This window comes from Nematolebias whitei, chromosome 9, assembly GCF_014905685.2.
Source record: "Nematolebias whitei isolate Nwh7 chromosome 9, NemWhi1, whole genome shotgun sequence".
NCBI classification, from domain to species: Eukaryota; Metazoa; Chordata; class Actinopteri; order Cyprinodontiformes; family Rivulidae; genus Nematolebias; species Nematolebias whitei.
This window is the reverse complement of record NC_056506.1, coordinates 18250729-18272922: the sequence shown is the minus strand read 5'-3', so window position 1 is coordinate 18272922 and position 22194 is coordinate 18250729. Positions and strand designations below refer to the sequence as shown.

At 43.1% G+C, this 22194-nt stretch overlaps 1 protein-coding gene across 1 annotated transcript in view; it reads right to left on the bottom strand.

Moving 5' to 3' along the window:
* Window positions 1-22194, bottom strand: part of dab1b (DAB adaptor protein 1b) — a 123055-nt gene that overhangs the window by 16562 nt on the left and 84299 nt on the right. Inside the window, exons 3-7 of the mRNA XM_037682023.1 lie at window positions 12482-12621; window positions 8780-8878; window positions 2969-3100; window positions 1732-1851; window positions 1266-1304 (exon numbers count right to left, since the gene is read on the bottom strand). Coding sequence (XP_037537951.1) covers window positions 1266-1304; window positions 1732-1851; window positions 2969-3100; window positions 8780-8878; window positions 12482-12621 — 530 coding nt within the window. The remainder of the gene's footprint in view (window positions 1-1265; window positions 1305-1731; window positions 1852-2968; window positions 3101-8779; window positions 8879-12481; window positions 12622-22194) is intronic.

Below are 22194 nucleotides of genomic sequence, written 5' to 3'. Positions count from 1 at the left end.
ATCTATCTATCTATCTATCTATCTATCTATCTATCTATCTATCTATCTATCTATCTATCTATCTATCTATCTATCTATCTATCTATCTATCTATCTATCTATCTATCTATCTATCTATCTATCTATCTATCTATCTATCTATCTATCTATCTATCTCTCGCTCTCTCTCTCATGTTGATGGCTCACACACACACACGCACACAAGCACACATACGTATGTACATATGTATGTATGTATGTATGTAAGTATGATATCCTTATCATTTATCCATCCTTTATCTTTACCCGCTTCTTCCTTTTCGGGTCGCAGAGGACACTGGTGCCCATATCCAGCAGTCACTGTGTGAGAGGCAGGGTACACCCTGGACAGGTCCCAAGTTCATCACAGATACACACAGAGACAAACAAGCCAAAAAAAACCCACTCCCACTATCACCTAGGGGAAATTTAGAGTTACCAATCAGTCTAACATGCATGTTTTTGATCTGTAGGAGGAAACCAGAGTACTCGGGGAAAACCCACTCATGCATGGAAAGAACATGCAAACTCCACCCAGAAAGCCCCCCGGCCGGGATTTGAAATGGGACGACCTGCTCGCTGAGAAGTGGCAGCTCTACCAACTGTGCCACTGTGCCACCCTTTACGATTTAGAAATGAGTATATTTCCCAAAATGTCAAAGTATTTATTTAAGTTTCTTGATGCAGTTTATAGTTTTGTCAACCAATGAGTGCATAAATTTGAAAGCAAATGGAATGACTTAATTTGAAAGACACTTCAAGAGTAGAAGACAGAGATAATCTAGGAGTTTAGGAAGTATCACTGAACAACAGCATTTACAGTAAGAGTTAGCGTTGTCTGTATTCAGTGTGAGCAAACACAGAGAAATAAAGAAGAACATTTAGCCAAATAAATGCAGGGTTTACAAATTGGAGCAGGAGAATATCCATTCAAGGGCAGTGGGGACAAGTCTTGGAAGAAACCTGAACACTGACACAGATTCACTCAAAAATATGGTTTTACAACACTGCACTGGCAAAATGGGAGTTGAATGGTTGAACAAAACAATTTGGTAAGATGATTTACTGTGTTTTATTGGAATGGTGCAATATTATGAAATATTAAATCAATCAGACCAGTGGCTAGAGAAAGAAACATAAAATAAGTACTGAATGTGTTTCATGTTTTACTCAAGACCTTAAGACTGAAAACTAATAAAGGTTCAAAAGAATCAAAGTCAGCAGTGACTGAGAGCCCAAAGACCTACCTGATAAACTGGATCGTCCACTTCGTCCTCCAGGATGGTCTGTGGTTGGTGGAACAAAGTGCAGATGACAAATTTCATTTTTCAGTCTTGTTAGAAAACAAATGAGGATGAATAAAAACCTAATTATTGGTAAATATCAGGCATTTCCTTTGACCATTCACAAATAAAGACTGGCTGTGTGCTGCTGCAGTTGTAGTTGAATCAATATTTTACTACACCATATGTAGACTAAAATATATGTCACAGCACACATATGACTGAATTCAAAAAGGCATGAACATCAACCATAAATTCAATACATACTGTAAATCAATAATGCAGATAAACTCAAAATATTCTGAAATTCAGAGGTATTCAGAACTGATTATATCTGTGGTGTGACAAAAGCGAAGATGGAGTTACTGTGTGTTTTCACCTCCAAATGAAAAATAAACATAGATAGGGATAGTATGGCTCAGAGTCCTACCTGGTAAACTGCCTGCTCACAGTGTTTGTCCTTCTGGGCCTTCTTCTCCATCTCCTCTCGCTGTTTAATGTCGTAGATGAGCGTAAAAAGGTCACGCAAGTCAAGTATTAGAGGCTCTGCCTACATGACAAATAGAAAATAATGGAAAATTTGTTATACTTACAGTAGTGCTTGAATGTTTGTGAACCCTTTAGAGCTTTAGATCACATTCATACTCCGATGGGACACACATCAGAGGCAATGAGGGGTTCAGTGTCTTGCCCAGGGACACTTCAACATGTGACTGCTGGTGGAATCAAACCCCCAATTCTCCCACTGGAGGACGACCATTCTAACCACTCAGCTGCCACTATTTCTGCATGATAAACAGTCCATTCCACCTGTTACAATCACCTCTTGGTAAATATATTGAATGCTGATGATTGGTACTTTTCTTCACATTTATTATCAAATTCACCAAAATTGCTAATAGTTACTAAATACTCCTAATAGTATTGCTTAGCCTTTAAACTAACGACTAATGACTAACAAGAGACAGGTGGAAATGGTCAAAAATGGTCAAAGCACAAGTTTAAGGTCCCTCTCAAATAAGGAGCCCTTAAGACCTAACAAGAACGGAGATGATTTTTACAGGACCTTGGTGAAGTCTTTAATGATGTATGAACAACGCAGTGAGCTCCTCCTCACATGTGGGAGACAACATTAGGTTTAAAGTGTGCACCAAGCTTTAGTAGCAAGATTATGATAACTATCATTGTGTTGGCAGCATTCTGGGGTACATGGTGGAGTGGGATTAGCATGCACCTTATTGGCTTAGACAATGAGAATTTAAAGCAGAGCTGGGCACACTGGTTTTTGTCTATGACATGCCTGGGATGAGGAGAAGGTGATGGAAATAATAATGCATTCTGACTCAGTCAGTGCGAGTTATGGCAGGGAGGGCATATGGAGCATGATGAGGGTGCAGGACAGTATCTCAAGGGTGTAAAAAATATCTGAAAAAACTATTTGAGCTGCCTTCACACGTGAGGCTTTCAAATTTGCCACAGTCCAGCCACATTGTCATCCAGTGTGAAGATGGTCTTAATTACAAGAAGCTTCAGGTTTAAAATAATGTATTGGCTTTTTATTATTTTGTTCTTTTGCTTCTGCAATTAATTGTCAACAAGACAAACATAAACAACCTTATCAGTTTGCTTGTTTCACTGAGCAAGCAGGGCGTCCACATTATACTTACAGATTGTGCCGTTTTAATGGCCACAAACTTATGATGGCCCTCCTTCCCACAGACGTAGCCAAAGGCCCGATGGTCTCTGGTGTCCTTGGCGATGTAGCTGATCTCATGGACTGAATGATGATGCAGAAGCACCTGGATGAAACACAGGTGGGGATGTGAAATCATTATTTTCTAGGGGTTACAGTGCAATAGGTGCACCATGCCTCATCCTTTCTCTTGTTGCCATTTATGATCTCGTTTGATCTGATGTTCTGTCTTTTTAAATACAACATGGCGCTGCATGCTGCCTGCTGCGTTGGCAAGCAAAGTAGGTCAAACCCTCTTGAAAATTTTTTGCATATTGTTGAGCCAAATGCTGAGAGAGAAAGAAAATTCAAGTGTTTACACAAAATGTCGCTGATTCTGGAACTACTACAGAGCTGCTCTTAGCCTGTCAGAGCTCACATCATTTAGGTCTATTTTCACATCAGAAGAAGGATATTCTATTTCTAAACTATGTTTTTGTACCCTCTTTCTCTCTACATTAAAAAATACAATATTACATACGTCACTTGGTAATACCATCGTCTGATCCACTTTCGCAGATATTAGCCAAACACTGAGGAGGAGCCATTTTATCAGAATGTTTTCCAGGTTTTAGTGAGCATTGTGGCTGGTAATGCCTCAGATTAGTGTAAATACAAAACTAAAATGACAACTGAGCTCAGTTCAGCAGAGAATCATGTCAGCTTTACATAAAATATTTTCATATGAACGCTTGCTGATACAGGCTGCGGGGGTGGGATGTCCATTTCTACCTAAATAACTCCAGATGGGCATTTACTGTAGTGATGAGTAAATAAAATGAAGATCAATGGTATGACTGTCTGTCTGTCTGTGTGTGTGTGGGTGTGTGTGTGTGTGTGTGTGGTGGTGGTGGTGGGGGGTCATTTGTTACATGATTTCTGCAGCAACAAATGAGCTTGTCAAAAGCAGGTGATCTGGAAGGTCATGGCAGAAGGCTTAATGCTCTTTTTTTTTACTTTTATTTCCAAACAATAACTAGGCAGGGTACATACAAACTGTCTTGAGACTTAACCATCTCTTTCTTTCCCCCTTTTTTTCATTCAACCTTTATTTATACAGGTCAGTCTCATTGAGTCACGAGGACTTATTTTTAAGAGAGACATGTTTTAGACAAACCACAGCTACGGTACACACAATAAACATCCATAAAATGCATATAAAATAAAAAAGTAAATAAAAGTAGTGAAAAATATGAAACGAGGTAAAATACTAAAAACAGGAACATGTCTGCATTAATTTTTCCATTGAACTTAACAATTGTTTAAAAACCCTTAGAGAGTTCAAAGTCGACAGCTTCTGGGTTTTTTGCAAGGTGTTCCAGATTACAATAAAAACAAAAACACAATATGCATTTGTCTTCATACAGAACTAAAATAAAATAAATGCATAAAACAACAAACAAATATCTAATTCATTCATTCAACCTTTATTTATACAGGTATATCTCTATTTAAGAAAGTTAACAGTAGGTCCCCACAGTCTTTCAAAGCTCTGAGTTTTTAATTGTAGTTGAGTCATTAATTGCTCCAGTATGTACACATGTCTTATTTTTGGAATCCATTGATCAATAGTTCATGGGTTGGGTTTCATCCAGTTAACCATGATCATTTCTCGTGCCACCATGAGGAGAATATGTATCAGAGCTTTGATCATGGGTGAGGTGATCAGGGAACTCATAAAGTAAAACGATGACAGGGTCAAAAGAGATGTGTACCTTCAATGATCTTTTCAACACACCCCAGACACCTTTCCAGAAGCCCTGCAGCCGAGGTCAATCCCAAAATATGTGGGTGTGCTCACCCACAAGGACACATTTTCTCCAATAGTTACCATTATTGTCACTCCCAGAAAGAAAAGTCTTAAATGGAGTTTGAAAAATAAAACTAATTTTGCATTCCCAATCAAACTCTTCACAGAGTTGGCTCCTGACTCCCCTATGGCACCCAAAACAAATATTCTACGAAGAGTCATCATCCAAAATGACATTTAGTTCCATTTCCCATTGTTGTTTAAAGTGTTGAGTATTGTCTGATACATCCACCGCTAGTTTCTTATACATTAGAGAGACTTGTTCTTTCAATGTTCCAGAGTTTTCAGTTAAAGTAGTTAAGTATTTTTTCTTAGTAGGTTCCCTTATAATGTATTTCCAATCTGTATGTTGTGACAGATAGTGTCAAATCTTAGATATCTACCCACCTTATTCCTAGTCCCCATGGTGCCTTGCATGAACTATGGGTGCGACTTCCAGCGACGACCGAAACAAGTGTTGTTTTATGTGTGAACAGTGTGAACTAATGTAGTTTCTCTGAGCATTGTGGATGTAATTTAAACAAGTAGGAACACCACCTGTCAGAGCTCAAACAGGACAATATAATCATACCTGCTGAGGAAGAGGGATGGAGGACGAGCTGAATAAGGATTCAAGTTTCTTTATTTGTCGTTCGCACCTCATGTGGTACATGTGGTGGACCGAAATTATGTACACAGGGTCCCAGTTACATCCAACAATATAATGTTAAAGAAAAACAGTAATAAGATCTAAGATATGAACTAAGAAAAACATCAACTAAATATACAATGATCACTAGTAGCATAAAAACATTATGCCAAACAGCAGCACGAACATGAGTCTGTGTGAGCAGATGAGCACGAATGAACACCTCTACATGAAACAGATCAGCAGCAACATGAAACAGATCAGCAGCAACATGATGTGATTTTTTTCATAGTGATTATTCTGGTTACAGATTCATGAGTCTAACAGCCTCAGGGTAGAAGCTGTTCCTAGTGGTTCTACACTTAATGCTCCTCAACCTCCTTCCTGAGGGGAGCAGGGCAAAAAGTGTGTGTGCTGGGTGAGTGGGGTCCTTCATGATGCAGGTGGCCCTCTTCCTGCATCTGGAGGTGTAGATGTCTGTGAAGGTGGGAAGACTGACTCCAACATCTTCTGTGCAGCCTTCACCACTCTCTGCAAAGCTTTTCTCTGCAGCTGTGCAGCCTCCATGCCACACGTTGATGCTGGAGCACAGGATGCTCTCCACTGCACACCTGTAGAAGGAGGTGAGGACTGAGCTTCCCAGCCCAGCTCGTCTCAACCGTCTGATGAAGTAGAGTCTCTGATGAGCTTTCTTGATCAGGCTGGTGGTGTTGTTGCTCCAGCTGAGGTTGTTATTCATGTGTACACCCAAGTACTTGTAGCTGGAGACCACTTCCACTGCAGATCCTCTTATGTTCAGGGGAGTGTAGGTGTGTTTCTTCCATCTGAAGTCTATCATCTCCTTCATCTTCTTCACATTGATGTGAAGGTTATTCTTTTTGCACCAGCTCTCCAGGTTTTCAAAAAGCGTTCAATACAAAAAACAACTGGACTTTATTTGTAACTTTATTTGTATCTAATCCTGGATGACTGAGAATCTTCACCAGCATACAGCTCTCCAGGTGTTCCACTTCCTGCCTGTAGCTGGACTCATCATTGTTTGTGATGCATCCCACCACCACTGTATCATCTGCAAACTTTACAATATGACAGCCTGGATGGGTAGCTGCACAATCATACGTGAGCAGCGTCAACAGGAGGGGGCTCAAGTCAACACACATCCCTGAGGAGAGCCAGTGCTGAGGGTTATGGTGGATGAGGAGAAGTTGTGGATCCTCACAGACTGAGGTCTGTTTGTTAAGAAGTCTAGTACCCAGTTACAAATGGAGGGGCTTAGTCCTAGTGTGAGTAGTTTGTCCATCAGGGTTTGGGGGATCATGGTGTTGAAGGCGGATGTGAAGTCCACAAATATCATACAGACATAGGAGTCCTTCTGCTCCAGGTGGGTGAGTGAATAAGTGGCTATAGATTACATCTACTAGCACATTTAGCTACTTCACTGACTGTTTTTCTTAAGGTGAAGTGATGAACAACCTGAAAAGCTCTGAGGTGTATCAGTATCTACACAGCAATAAGGTCGGTGGTGTTTTGTTAAAAGAGGTGGGACACAATCTTTTTGGCCTTGACCTTAAAGTCCTCCATCACTGAGCTTGGGTTAATTGCAGAGAAAATTATAAAACTGAAGATGAACAAATACTATAAAGCTGTGACCTACATACACTTGAAATCATACCTGATATTCCAAAGTTCATGTTAAATCATCCAGGAATAAAATCCATCAATGTTCAGTCAGGTCATCTGGATGATCTGACTGGCACCAGCACCAGCAAACTTTTTTCCACTATGGAGTAAGCTGTTTGTGGGAATCAGTTTTGTTTGTTGGTGGCGCCTCAGATCGATGAACTCCTTTGGATGAAGGATGAAACATCTCAGCAAAAAAAAGACCAGATTACCGAACCAGATGACCTGACTGCACATTGTTGGATACCTCATATTCTTGTCACACTTTTTCAATCCTTCTGAGGATCCGGCATCTCTTCTCTGGTGGTTTATTGAAGTCCAGCCACAAAGTAGGATGCAGGTTTTCCTACATGGGCCATTTGTCAACAAAGTGAAATGAGTTCACATACAGAGTTTTGGGTGATCTTTTCAAGTTCACATTTTTCAGCCACATTCTTCTGAATTCCTCATTTGTAGGTAGGAGATGGAAACTATAGCGCTTTTCACAGGAACACTTTTTGTTTTGGGTCCGTGTTCAAAACCCTGTTATTGTAGCCACTGATTTAGTTTGGTCTGGTTGTTCATGCAGCTGTGAACACAACAGGTACCTGAACTCAGCACAGCTATTTTAGTAAATTTTATGGTTGTTAAATAAATGTGAACAAAACAAAAACAGTGTTTTCTCTGCTAAACTGAATGCAAATTAATTTCAAATAAACCGCGGTCTGTGCTCCACTACCATGGTTAACCAATGCTTACTGCTACTTCCAATGTCTGACAGGAAGTTGTGCCCAGAATCATTTATACAGTAGAGCCCCCAGGAAGAAGGTGGACAGGCTTAATGCTCTTTTTCATGACAGGAGTACAGAGCCAGTCCTGTCGCCATAGTCGTACTAAAAAATGAGGTGTGGTTTTATGCTGGAGGGGGTTCAGCCTGCTAGTGGTCTGGTGGAAGCTGGCAGCCAGGGAGACAAAACAGTGCAGCTCAATTCTCATTTTAGCGCTAACTGCAGCTGAGGTGGAGCATTGTGTAATTATCATTAGCAGCAATGATCATTAAGGGGTGGAACAGAGTGGTAATTAGCAGTTAGAGCTGATGAGCAGAGTGGGCCTCTCTAACCAGAGCTATGCCTCAGGACGAGGGGGCCAAGGCCCTCCATCATCCTATAATGGAACAGCAACCCTGCCAGGGAGAGCCTGCTTGGAGGCGGAAACAGCCCCGTCTCATGGCATCACCAGAACATTGCTTGTTTTAGTAGACGGGCAGCTCTGAGATGGGTCCTGCAGCATAACTCCCTCACATATATCCTGGTACATGCTCAATGCTCCCTCACATATATAATGAACCACTTGACTCAGAGTCAAATATTACATTCAAGCACTGTAATTTAAAGCTGTCAGATTTAATTTCTGTGAGCTAAAGGGCAAGCTGCCCTGCAGAATATGTGCCTTTACTTGATTTGAATTACGATTAGTGGGACGTTTATACTTTTGGGAAGCAAAATGAAAAAAGCTGCTTCCAGTCAGCATGTTCAGATGGCAGCCCCCAGCAGCTGTTTGGAGCTGAGCTGTTGGAGCGCGTCACCTCCGGATGGCCCAGCTCGCAGGCTCACAGAGTAGCAGCTGGAAGTGGTCTGCTCTCTACTCACCCCGGATCTTTCACAGTAAATCTTGATCCCGCCGAAAGAGATGGTCAAGAAGATCCGCTGCTTGTGCTCCCCTTTGGAACGTGCTGACGAAGCCATCCCCTGCAGGAGCATAAAGAAAATCCATGACAGGAGGAAGACAGAGACTTGTTCTCTTTTAGCTCAGGTGAGGGTGGCAGTAAAACAGTGAATCACTGGACAGATGGAGGAGAAGGTGATGGTTTGACACAAGTTGTGGGAGGATGTTTGTTATCTAGTTTTACATGAAGCTTCACTTTCTACCACCAACTTCACATTATGCTGACTGAACAACCCTTTCTGCCTTGTCCCCCACTGTCAAGGGATTTGAACAGTGAAGGTTTGGAAGTTTGGAGATTCATGGTTTTTCTTGACAGGAATTGAACAAACTCCCACAGACTAAAAACATGCATGTTAGGCTGACTGGTAACTCTAAATTGTCCCTAGGTGTGAGTGAGAGAGTGAATGGTTGTTTGTCTCCTTTTGTCTTTATGCATCCCTGTGATGGACTGGAGACGTGTCCAGGTGTCTTTGTGATGGACTGGAGACCTGTCCAAGTGTCCCTGTGATGGACTAGCAGACCACTAGCAGGCTGAACCCCCTCCAGCACTTGTCCAGATGTCCCTGTGATGGACTGGAGACCTGTCCAAGTGTCCCTGTGATGGACTGGAGACTTGTCCAGGTGTCCCTGTGATGGACTGGAGACTTGTCCAGGTGTCCCTGTGATGGACTGGAGACCTGTCCAGGGTGTTCCCTACCTCTCGCACAGTGATGACTGGACATGGGCACCAATGACCCCAGTGACGCCCGCGACCCAAAAAAAAAAGAGGAAGAAACAGGTAAAGATAATGGATGGATGGATGGATATTCAAGTGGATAAGTTACACTGTGGAGTAACTTTTATTTTTTCTTATCTAAGGCAGCACAGAGTGATGGATCTTGGAGAGTGGATGGAGACATTGTGGCCAATAGTTGCCTTGGACACCATAGAATAATCTTCGGCCACACCAATAATTTGAGGAAACTAAACTTTAAGCAACATAGAAAGTAGGAAGCATAGTTTCCTCACATGATCGGGGTGGTAGATTTACATATATACCTATATATGGTGGCAGCCATCTTGGATTTTGATGTGGCAACCAAATTTTTGAACGGAACCTTTCTTTTGCCTAGATGTCAACCTCACACTAAAATGGAAGCCAGCAACTCACTTTTCAAGTTATCATGCTCACATCATGCATGGACAGATAGATAAACCGAGGGTATATTTTAATTAGCATGTTCACTCCACGATGGGGGACAAGTCTGAATAGTTCCTAATTATTATCACCCACCACCAAATGAGACAGAGTGACAATGCATGTTCCCATCTGTGTGTTTTTCCTGTAATTTTAGCAAAATATCTGATGAATCACTGAACAGATTTTAAAGAAATCCTCAGAAAGTAATCATTGATTGTTCATCTACAGCAAATTAACCTTTGGACTGAAGGTGCCAGCTGCACCTGACTGACATTAGCTAACACAGAATGGTTATACAGTAACTTGGTTACAGAGGTATAGTTAGATGAAATAGTATCTGAGGATCCTCCCTAACATACTCTGAGGTCTAACAGTGCAGGACATTTAAAGGTTTGTTTTTCACTTTTCATCATGCAAATGTAACGTGAGATGAGCATTCCTTTAAGAAATGCCAGGCTGGTATAATTTTGTGACTGTTGTGAACTGCTTCTGTTTGGTGTTGTGAACTCCTAAAAATCTATCCATTTTATTTTTTTTTTTTTCCATTTACCCTTTATTTACACAGGTAGTCTCATTGAGCCACGAGAACTCATTTTCAGGAGAGACCTGTTTAGGGAGCAGATGGGAGTTAAGGGCCTTGCTCATGGGCCCAGAGTGGGGCGAATGAGGGTGGGGGCAGACGTGGGTGCCTCACCCACCACGCCCACACTTCCGATGTTGCTGGTACCGGGGCTTGAACGGGCAATCTTCCAATCACAAACCCACCTTCTCTAACCTCTGTGCCACCACTCCCCAATGCCCTTTATCCATGCCCTTCCCTCCCAAGGGTTGTTATGACGCTTTGCCACTGTCCCAATTCTCATCATCTCCACACCACACCGCACCAGTTAAGAACTTTCCCAGTGCAAGTACCGCCCCCTCCCCCACCGCCACTCAGCTCAGTTTAATGGACCACCTTGTTCATGGTTACAAGTGGACTGCTCTGAGGTGACGATTTTGATGTAAGCAGAAATCTGCCAATGACTGACCTGAGGAGCTACAGTATGTCAATGGATGATCTGCCCAGCAAAACTACAAACTACATTTGATCCTCCACTTCCTCTCTGATTGTGTTGATTGTGCATTGTTTTAAGTAGTTTTTGTATGGAAGGTTCAAAAATATTGCCATTGACCAATGATGAGGTACAGACCTTGATGTTAGGATTCAGTATGAGCTAGATGGCGCCACAAAAAATGAGTGCATTTACCAAGAGATATCAGAGATGATGGTGCAGTATGGCTACATTTGCACTTATAAGCAGTGCCTGGATAAGCTAAAGAAATTGAAGTCTGATTATAGGGTGATTAAGGTCCACAACGGGCGGAGTGGCTCAAACACAATGACCTGTTATGATATGGGGAGTGGTGGAACAGAGGCTAGAAAATATGGGCCTGTGATTGAAAGGTTGCCGGTTCTACTCCCCAAACCATCCATCCATCCATCCATCCATTATCTTTACCCGCTTTTCGCCAAACTAACAACATAAAAATGTGGGTGGAAAAAAGTGAAACACCCACACCTGCTTCCACCCTCATTTGCCTCATTCTGGGCCCTTGAGCAAGACCCTTAACCTCCACCATCTGCTCCCCTGCGAGACCTAGAAAGCAGCTCTCTGCTCCACAGAGGGCTATGGTAGCTCAGTGGTCTGTGGTTGTGTCAGGAAAGACATCCAGCGTAAAACAATCACCAAGTCTTCATGCAAGTTAGTTTGCAGTGGCCGACCCCTGATGAGGGGAGCAGAAGAAAAAAAAAAGTAACATTAAAGGTAAATGTTTTGGAAAATGCTTTATTATCGGTATTAAGGACTAAGAGTTAGCACCATATTCAATAATACTCATCCCTCTCATCCATAATCAGCAGAACCCAGCCTATTTTCTGACTTACTTACTCTGGGGCTGAATTTGACCCAGTTTCCTGCAACATGGTGTGAAGAGCCCGGTTACAGCGTTATCTGGGTCATGTTATCACAGTTTGCACATGTGCCACAAGTGTAACATCACAGACTTTGTTGTCAAAAATAAAAGGCTGTGAATGACACAAGGAAACTCACAGGGGGCACACTAACTTGAGGTAAGTTGGGGAGAGATTGGTGGGTGACATTTTCTTACGTGTTAAACATCTTTGAGTGTCACAAAGAAAGGAGCCAGTTTACATCTGAGGTTGTTCAAAACAAGGAGGAGGAAATGAGGGCATCAAAGCAGACTTATGAAACAATACGGCTGTGTTTCATCCGGTCAGTTCATCCAGAGCTTCAGTGACTCAGTGACCACCTGACTCACACTCAGAAGAGAACAGTCATGTCGGACCATGTCTATCCTGAATCAGACTGAGATGATGAGAGGAAAGACAATGATGTTCCAACACACACACACAAACGCACACACACGCACGCATGCACGTCTGTACCTTCAGCTTCATCATGGAGTCCTGGCACAGCTTGTCGCCGCGCGCTGCTGTCACCTCATCAATCCCGATCAGCTTGGATTTGTAGCGAACGCCATCTCCACGGAAACGTTTAATAAGCCCCACCTCGCTGCGGTCCTGACCTGCGGCAGAAAACACACAAGACAAGATGTTAAAACACACCCAGAAATACCCTGACCGTGATTATTGGAGTTATATCACTGTGTGTGTGTGTGTGGGGGGGGGGGGGCGGGGGGGGGGGGGGGTTCTATAAATATTTATAGTATGGTAAATGCAGACTGAATAAAAAATGAGGGAGGGCTAAACCTACATTGAGACCCAAACAGGAATGATTTTGGTGAAAGCTGCAGAAGAAAATGGTGAAACAAACAGAACACTGACATGCCAACCTGTCAGATAACTTATAGAAACATCTGAAAACAAAGTTGGTCAGTTGGGGGGAAGGGGAAGTGTTGCAGGAGAGCTTACTATTCTGATACACTCCTGCCAGTGTTCCCATGAGTGCTATTGGTGCTCACAAACTAGCTTCACTGGTTTGTGTTCAGAAGCATTATCTTGGTCCAGTGCTCAGCCATAATCAGAGCCCCCCACTCCCCTACCCCTACACTCCACCAGGTGATGGATGCACGGTGATAGAGGGATGATAGGAGGGAAGAGGTGTCACAAGTGTGTAGCCTCAGGCTGTTACTGTGCTGTTACGGCTGTAGTCCTTTTTCATTAGGTGCACCAACGACAAAACGTTTCAGTTCTGTGGGCCAAATTATTCTCATCTGTCTAAGGTTGTTTTCACACCAGATAGTCCGGTAGACTCGGTTCGGTTCGGGACCAATATTCATGACCTTTTGTTTACATTTGAGCTGGTGCGTTTGCATTCACACTGCACTGTGCAGTCGAGTCAACCTGTTGAACCAACCTATTTCCCCGCTCGCCTGTGGGGGCGCTGCACCTAGAACTACTGAAAGAAACGACACAAAACCTCTGAAGACACGTCTTCTTCTTCTTATGTAAATAAAAATAAAAACGAAGTGGCATCAAGTTTTAGCAGTTTTAGGAGTTATATTTTGTCATTTTTCAAAAATGGACTTAGTATGAGCAGAAGATGAGACAGAAGACCATGGAGAATATTGTTTTTCACACAAGTCAGCTGACGGCTCCATATAAGGTCAGAGAAATGCGTGTTTGTTTGTCCTGTGGAGCGGTCCGGTCTGTTTACATTCACACTGTACTCGAACCGCGCTGGAGTTCGCTTCTACCGGACCGAGACCTAGGTTTTAGCCCGGGCCAGAGTTCGCCTTTTTGTTCCATGACAGAGTTCGATGGCGCATTCAGACCTCTCTAAATGAACCGGACTTTCTAGGAAAACGAGCTAGAGTTCGATTAAAGCGGAGTAAACAGGGCTGATGTGAATGAAATATTTAGGATACTGTCCCCTCACACATTCAGGTCACTGTCCCATCATACAGTCAGGATACTGTCCCCTCATACTTTCAGGATATTGTTCCCTCATACATTCAGGATACTGTCCCCTCAAACATTCAGAACATTGTCCCCTCGTACATTCAGGTCACTGTCCAGTCATACATTCAGGATACTGTCCCCTCATACAATCAGGATACTGTCCCTTCATACATTCAGAATACTGTCCCCTCATGCATTCAGTTTACTGTCCCTTTGTCCATTCAGGATACTGTCCCCTCATACATTCAGAACACAGTCTCATCATACATTCAGGATACTGTCCACTCATACATTCAGTTAATTGTCTCCTTGTCCATTGAGAACACTGTCCCCTCGTACATTCCAGATGCTGTACTCTCAGACATTCAGGTCACTGTCTATCTAGTCATATATTCAGGATACTGTCCCCTCATGCATTAAGTTTACTGTCCCCTTGTTCCTTCAGGATACTGTCCACTTGTACATTCAGGATACTGTCCCCTCATACATTCAGAACACAGTCTCATCGTATATTCAGGATACTGTCCACTTGTACATTTAGGATATTGTCCCCTCGTAAATTCAGGATACTGTTCCCTCATACACTCAGGTCGCTATCCCCTCATACATTCAGGATACTGTCCCCTTGAATATTCAGGATACTGTCCCCTCATACACTCAGATCGCTGTCCCCTCATACATTCAGGATACTGTCTCCTCAGACATTCAGAACACTGTCTTCTCATATATTCAGATCACTGTCCCCTCATAACAAAGACAGTGGGATCTGAAATTAAGGTTATCAGCATCTCAGAGAGTTTTAACAGTTTTAAATCTGGGTCACAGGAGCATTCGGTGCAACCAACAAGCTGTTCACTGAAGAGGCTGAACAAGATTTGTACAAAAACACAAGGTATAAAATCTCTGCTTAGGCTTCAGGCCAGAATTATATCAGACAAAATCTACAAAATTTGCCCTGTATTTCTGTGCACAAGAGTTTTATTAAAAGGAAACACTTCTTTGTGAAAACATTTTGAGCTCCAAGGTCAAGGTCAAGGTGTCTTTATTCTCATTCGCACCACATGTGGTACATGTGTTGGAACAAAATTGTGTTCACAGGGTCCCATCCAACAAAAATACAAATGGTAAAGAAAAACAGTAATAAGATCTAAGATATGGACTAAAAAAATGCTAAACTAAGAATATACTAAGCACTAATAGTACAAAACAATGCGCCAAACAACAGCAGCACGAACATGATTCTGTGTGAGAGATCAGGACGAATGAACATAGCAACATGAAATAAATCAGCTGCATGAGATCAGCATCATGGATAGTCAGCAGCACATATCAACAATCAAGTGGCATTACAGTGACTTTTTTTCACAGTGATAATCCTGATTTCATGAGTTTAACAGCTTCAGGATAGAAGCTGTTCCTCAGCCTTGTGGTTCTGCACACAGTGAGTTACTCCATTTATACAAGCTGAACTTACAGGCAAAACAGTTTCTTGAGGGTCTTTGTTGACATGGCCAATGTGAAAATTGTTTTATATCGCACTAGTTTGCATGAAGATGAAAAACAAACAAACAAACAAAAAAATCTGATTGTTGGATTCAAAACTGAGTTGTTTGTTCCGGAAAGTGGAAATTTCCTGTTTCATGATGGTTTTTGTGATTGATCTTGTTTGACATGTATGGGTCCCCCCACTCCACACACACGCACGCATGCACGCACACACACAACACACACACACACTTAGCCAGAAAACACACAAAAAAAAACCCTCAGGAGGGAGGGAAGGGAGAATGATTTGCTTGTGAGTTCAACTCACATACAAAGAACAACAAAGTCCATGCTCAATAATCCAGGTATAAAATACATACAAAGAGTTGTCTTTAACCCTCCTCGCCATCTCTTTTCAGTCAGAAAAGAAACCAACGAATCCAGAACCCGTCTGAGTCCTGGGCTGAGGTATCTTGTGAGTGTCAGGTTCAGGTTTGGTTTATTTGTCATATGCAAAATCAACACAGGGTCAACAATGCAATGAAATGCTCAGAACAAGAAAAAACTTCTCGACATGCCAAAAAGACAACAGCAAATACCAAAAGCATGAGGCAAAAATAGAAAAACAAGGCGCCAAAAGTGGAAAAAGAAATAAATATACTGCAGCATGGTCCTTTGGCAGAGTGGTTCTGATGGCAGTGAGGTTCTCAGGTCGTTTTCACACCAGATAGTCCGGTAGACTTGGTTCGGGACCAATATTCATGACCTTTTGTTTACATTGGAGCTGGTGCGTTTGCATTCACACTGCACTGTGCAGTCGAGTCAACCTGTTGAACCAACCTGTTCCCCCGCTCGCCTGTGGGGGCGCTGCACCAAGAACTACTGAAAGAAATGACACAAAACGTCTGAAGACGCGTCTTCTTCTTCTTCTGTAAATAAAAATAAAAACGAAGTGGCATCAAGTTTTAGCAGTTTTAGGAGTTATATTTTGTCATTTTTCAAAAATGGACAGCATGAGCAGAAGATGAGACAGAAGACCATGGAGAATATTGTTTTTCCACACAAGGCAGCTGACGGCTCCATATAAGGTAAGAGAAATGTGTGTTTGTTTACCCTGCGGAGCGGGGCCCGGTCTGTTTACATTCACACTGTACTTGAAGTGACCACCAACCCACCTGAAGTGACAACATGCATGCTGCCACTACAGAACATGAAACTGGACCATGGTTGAACAGGGGTCAGATACAATAATGTGGCAAGCAGAGTTGAATTATGGTAATTATGGATTGGGGTTCCTGTTTGCGATTGCCAGCCCTTTGGCTGGGGTGGTTGCCGGGTTCTGGCGGGGGGTCGGCTGTGGTTGTGTGTGTGGTTGTTGGTAGTGCGTGGTGACGGTTGGGGGCATGGCTTCACTTCGACGGGGTGCTGGCTGATCAGCCTGATGTGACATTCATGGGGGGGGGGGTGCATGGGTGTCATGCCGGGGCCTCTCCGGGCCTGTGGTGTGGGGCTTTCATTGGTGTGCTGGGCCGGCCTTCCTTGGCTGCTGCTCCCTGCTGTTCTGGCCCCCTGCCTGGGGCCGGCTTGCGGTCACTGTTGGGTGGGTGGGGTGCATGGACGGCTGTCTCTGTGTGCCTGTTTGTCTCACGTTGGGTTTTAGGTGGTCCCCTCTCTTGGATCAGTTTTGGCCCCCCATTCGTGCTCCCCTCCGGTGGTGGGCCCCCCTGCCGCCGGTGCATTGGCGGCTCTCAGCAGCTGGGGCTGGGTGGTGGGGTGTGTGCGGGCCCGCCCTGGTGGCTGCCTGTGGGGGCCTGGGTGCCCTGGCTCTGTCAGGCCTCTGTTGGGGGGTGGCATGACGTCGGGACTCGGGGCTTGGTGTCCATGGCCGGATCTACTCTGGAGGGGCGGGTTGCCGGCGGGGCCTGTTGACGCGTCGCTACAGCCTCCTGGGGTTTCTGCATTGTGGTTGCTGGGAATCGCCCGGGGCTTCCCTTTGCTTCTCTCTCTGGGGGTGGGGGGGGTGCGGGTGTCCCTGTTGGGGGAATCCCGGAGTTTCGGGCTTGGGGACCGCTGTGTGTCTGTGGTTCCGGTCTTCCCTGTGTTACCTTCGTGTCCTGTGGGGACAGGTTTATGGGTCCCTACATCCACTATTGAACATTTTTATGAGAAACCTTATAGTGATAAGCATGCTCACACAGGTGTTTAGATTCAGGTGTTTATCAGATACACACTCAGTTGGGTTGTGTTGGCCATCAAATATATATTGTATTACCATGTACTGTATAAAATACTTTCTAATGATGTTATAAGTATCATAATATATGTTGTTTGTTGTTGTGGTTTCTCGGTTTTATCGTTTTTTTTTTTTTTTTTTTCCGCAGGTCTAGAGGCAGACTTCAATGATGTTGATTTGTGTTCTCTTTATCCCTCTCTCTACTCTATTCCTATCTCCTTCTTTACATTTTAACTATTCTCTCACTTTTCTGCTTTGTTATCTTCTTTGTTTTCCATCCCCGTGTCTATTACATCTGGAACAAACCCAAAGCATATTCTAATAAAATTTAATTTATATATCATGTGGAGCATTAAGGCCAGCCTTAATGACAGACTAACCTCCATTGGCATCTCGGGTACTCCGTTAGACTGGTTCAAATCATATCTCTCTGACCGCACTCAATTCATTCAACTCAAATCCTTTCGTTCCCAGTCTTCCCCCGTCTCCACGGGTGTCCCCCAAGGCTCTGTCCTCGGACCCCTCCTCTTCATCATTTACCTCCTTCCTCTAGGTCACATCTTCTGTAAATTTGGTGTCCATTTTCACTGTTATGCTGATGACACACAGCTCTACCTATCAACAAAACCAAACTCCCTCCACCCACCCTGCATCCTCACCGACTGTCTCAATGAACTAAATCACTGGTTTTCCAACAAACTTTCTACAACTAAACAGTAACAAAACAGAAATCATTCTTGTCGGTACCAAAAACTCTCTTTCAAAATCAGAAAATCTTCTCACCCCCCTTAACAACTCCCTGCTATCCCCCTCGCCTCAGATCAAGAGTCTTGGTGTCATCCTCGACACCACTCTCTCCTTCACTTCACACATCAACAACGTCACTCGGTCTGCCTATTTCCATCTCAGAAATATTAACCGTCTCCGCCCTTCTCTCACACCCCACTCCACAGCCATCCTTGTTCACAGTCTTGTGACTTCTCGGATTGACTACTGCAACTCCCTTCTTTATGGCCTCCCCAACAAATCTCTTCAGAAGCTACAATTGGTCCAGAACTCAGCTGCCCGTGTCATCACTCAAACCTCCTCCTATAACCACATCACTCCAGTCCTGCAGCAGCTCCACTGGCTCCCGGTTAAATCACGCATCGTCTTCAAAATTCTTCTTCTCACTTTCAAAGCTATCCACAACTTTGCCCCTCCGTACCTATCTGACCTCCTACACATCTCCATCCCCTCTCGCTCTCTCAGATCCTCTTCTTCACTACACCTCCATGTACCCTCTGCCCGCCTCTCCACTATGGGGAGCAGGGCCTTCACCTGCTCTGCTCCTCATCTCTGGAGCTCTCTACCCCCGACTTAAGAAACACCACCTCTCTTTCTATATTCAAGACTGCTCTGAAAACACATCTCTTTAGACTCGCTTATCCTTAAATCTGCTGTATGTATTTTATATTCTTTACGCATTTTATATTCTGTATGTATTTTATATTCTTTGTGTATTTTATATTCTTTATTCCTGTTGATTTTTGTGCTTACTGTAAAGTGTCCTTGGGTGTCATGAAAGGAGCTTTTTAAATAAAATGATTATTATTATTATTATTATAATGCTCTGCTTGTGAAAGTAAATCTGTTGGGCATCACTTTGACACTCAGACAATAATTCTGGATATTTTTCAGGTGTAAATCCTGTTGGTCTGGTGTAAATCCTACTGGTCTGGTGAGCTTTCATAGTTTTCTTCTGGTGATTAGGACAGTACATGCAGTCTAGACAGAGTCCAAAAATAAGGTGGTCTTTAGAGCCCCAGAACAAGCCAGGTCAGCGCCAGGAGTTTGACCTTTATTGGATATTGATCAAAGGGGTTGGCTGGTCCTTTCAGTTATACTCAGAATATGTGCTGTGAATGACTCTCAGATACTACCACTCAAGAGGCTTAATATCTGTAAGATGACTGAGTTGTGATCATTTTGTTGGCTGTGGTGGCCATTTAGAATTGCTTCAATCAGTTATAGCTGTGCATCCAGTGATAAAACTAATGATCCATTATCTTTTACCCGCTTCTTCCATTTTGGGTCATGGGGGTCGCTGGTGCCCATGTCCAGCAATCACTGTGCGAGGGGCGGGGTACACCCTGGACAGGTCGCAAGTCCATCACATATGGACACATGCATCATGATTAAACAATCAAAATGAGCTCAGCCTCCAGAAGATATTTTCGTAACAGACATACAAGCACACACAGACATAATGTTATGGTCTGCCTTTGCCTTTCAAAGAAAGGAAGTCCAGCCATTTTTTAATTTATTTTAATTTATTTATTTATTTATTTGGGGGGGGGGGGGGTGAGTCTGTCTTTGATGACTGAGTTTCTACATAATTTCTATCCACATTTAATCTAACCTAAAGGAATGTCTCCTCACATCTTAAGTAAAAATTAAAAAGAAGAACAAGGAATAAAAGAGCAACTAAAAACATAAAAATGTTCAAATGCAAGTACCTTTGTCTTTGCAACCCTCTCACTTATTCATGAGGCCACAATTCTCTGAAGCAGGGGAGGTTTGACGAGGCTTAACTCGTTAAATCTGGGTTTCATTCAGACACGTTCCTCTGCTGAATAATTACTCCTGCACACGTACAGTCACTGTGTTCCCAACATCAATAATGGATTAGACGAGATAAGGTAAGATAAGATGAGATGAGACGAGACGAGACGAGAATAAACTACTATAATAAACAAGTTAAAATATAATACAATGTACAATAAGATAAAAGGAGGGAAAAATATTGCACATTGAATGGTGGGTGTTAGGTTTCCTTCCTGGAGGGGTGGGGGTGGGGGGGTTCTACTGTGAGCTCTGTTGGTTGTGCCATCTTATCAGCCACAGGAAGGAAAGGTATCTGAAACCTCTCCTTCATGCTCTTCAGCTGGAGCATCTTCAGAGTACCCAACGAGGGTGGGAGTCGTTCACCAACTTGGATGAGAGCTTGGTCCTCTCCCTCCCATGTTTTACCACCCCCCACTGAGTCCAAAAAAACCTTCAGAATAGAGCTGGCCTTCCTGATCACTCCTCTTGCGTCAGCTGCTGTAACGCCCCCACCCCAGCACCCCACATTGTGGAAGAACTGTAGACATTACATCTGAACTCCACAGTAAACATGGTGTACAGAAATGGGGCGAGGATCGTTCCCTGTGGAACTCCTGAGCAGCTGAAGATGGTCTCTGACACACAGTCTCTCATCCTAGGAACATAGGTCTGTGTGTCCACAGCAGCCATGAACAGATGTGGACGTCCTGAATTTAAGCAACAGTACGCTGACCAGAAGGCACATGAACCCAGCAGGAGTGAGGAGTCTGCTGTGATAATTATTGTTGTTCAAACGAACCCTCACTCTGGAGCTAATGTCTGTTTAGAGGGTGTTCTGTATTCTGCCCTGATCCTCCTGACTCATTCACTCTAATGTAATGTAAAATGCATGTTGCTCCAGTTACATTTTAAACACGGGCCAGTCCGATTCAGTGCGGCTCTCTCAGATGAGATCAGAACAGATGTGCTGGGCCATTTGTTTCTTTACAGAGAGCATGCAATTTTACCCCAGTGACACTTCAGGAGAGATTTAGAGCTTTACGCTCAGATTCTTAAAGAGAAGTAGGCCGTACACGTGAGACGAGAGCCTTGACTCAGTGGCATCATTTGTACTCTACGTGCTCTGGGTCCAGATCCACATGAGCACGTGTGCTGGATTTCAAACCTGAAGAGCTGAGGGGCACGCTACTTCATGTGTACACCCTGTATGAGAAGAGACAAGGATAAGGTGTGTGTGAGTGTGTGTGTGTGTGTGTGTGTGTGTGTGTGTGTGTGTGCGTGTGTGCGTATTAAAGTGACATAAATTCCTCTGGCTTTTTGGATTTACAATTACACAAGGTTGAATGGGCCTCACAGCAATTTTGAGTGATTTTAATTCTGAAACAAATAATTTGTCAGACAAATGGGTAAATGAAAGTATTTTTGCAGAGCATTTTACTTGTCAGCCAACTACGTCAGCAAACAGGGCATCCTGGTGGTTTGGGGTGTAGATATCCAAGGGCCAAGACAGTTTGCAAACGTATTCACATTTTTCATCCAAATTCATTCTGATCCATTTTTCAAGATCCTCACAAAAGCTAAAATTTAATAGAATCCTATAGTCCTTGAACACATAGTAAAGGTTTAAAGAGAAGTCAGAAAGAAACTATAAACCGTTACAGACAACAAAGAAAAATAAATGAAATACAAAAAAACTATGGCTACACAGAAACACTATTATTTTCCCCACAAAATCGTTTTATTTGTTTTTTCTAACAATATCTTTGTAAATAAATCAAACTGAGGAAGACAATCTTCTTTGAGTGACCACTGGGACTTGAGTTCGGTCAAAGAAGAAGAACTAAATAATTTCCAGGGACAGGAGTCAGTGAGGGAGAGCCTGCGTTTTATACACAAGTATTGGTCTTTTTAAACTATTCTGACTCCCACTATA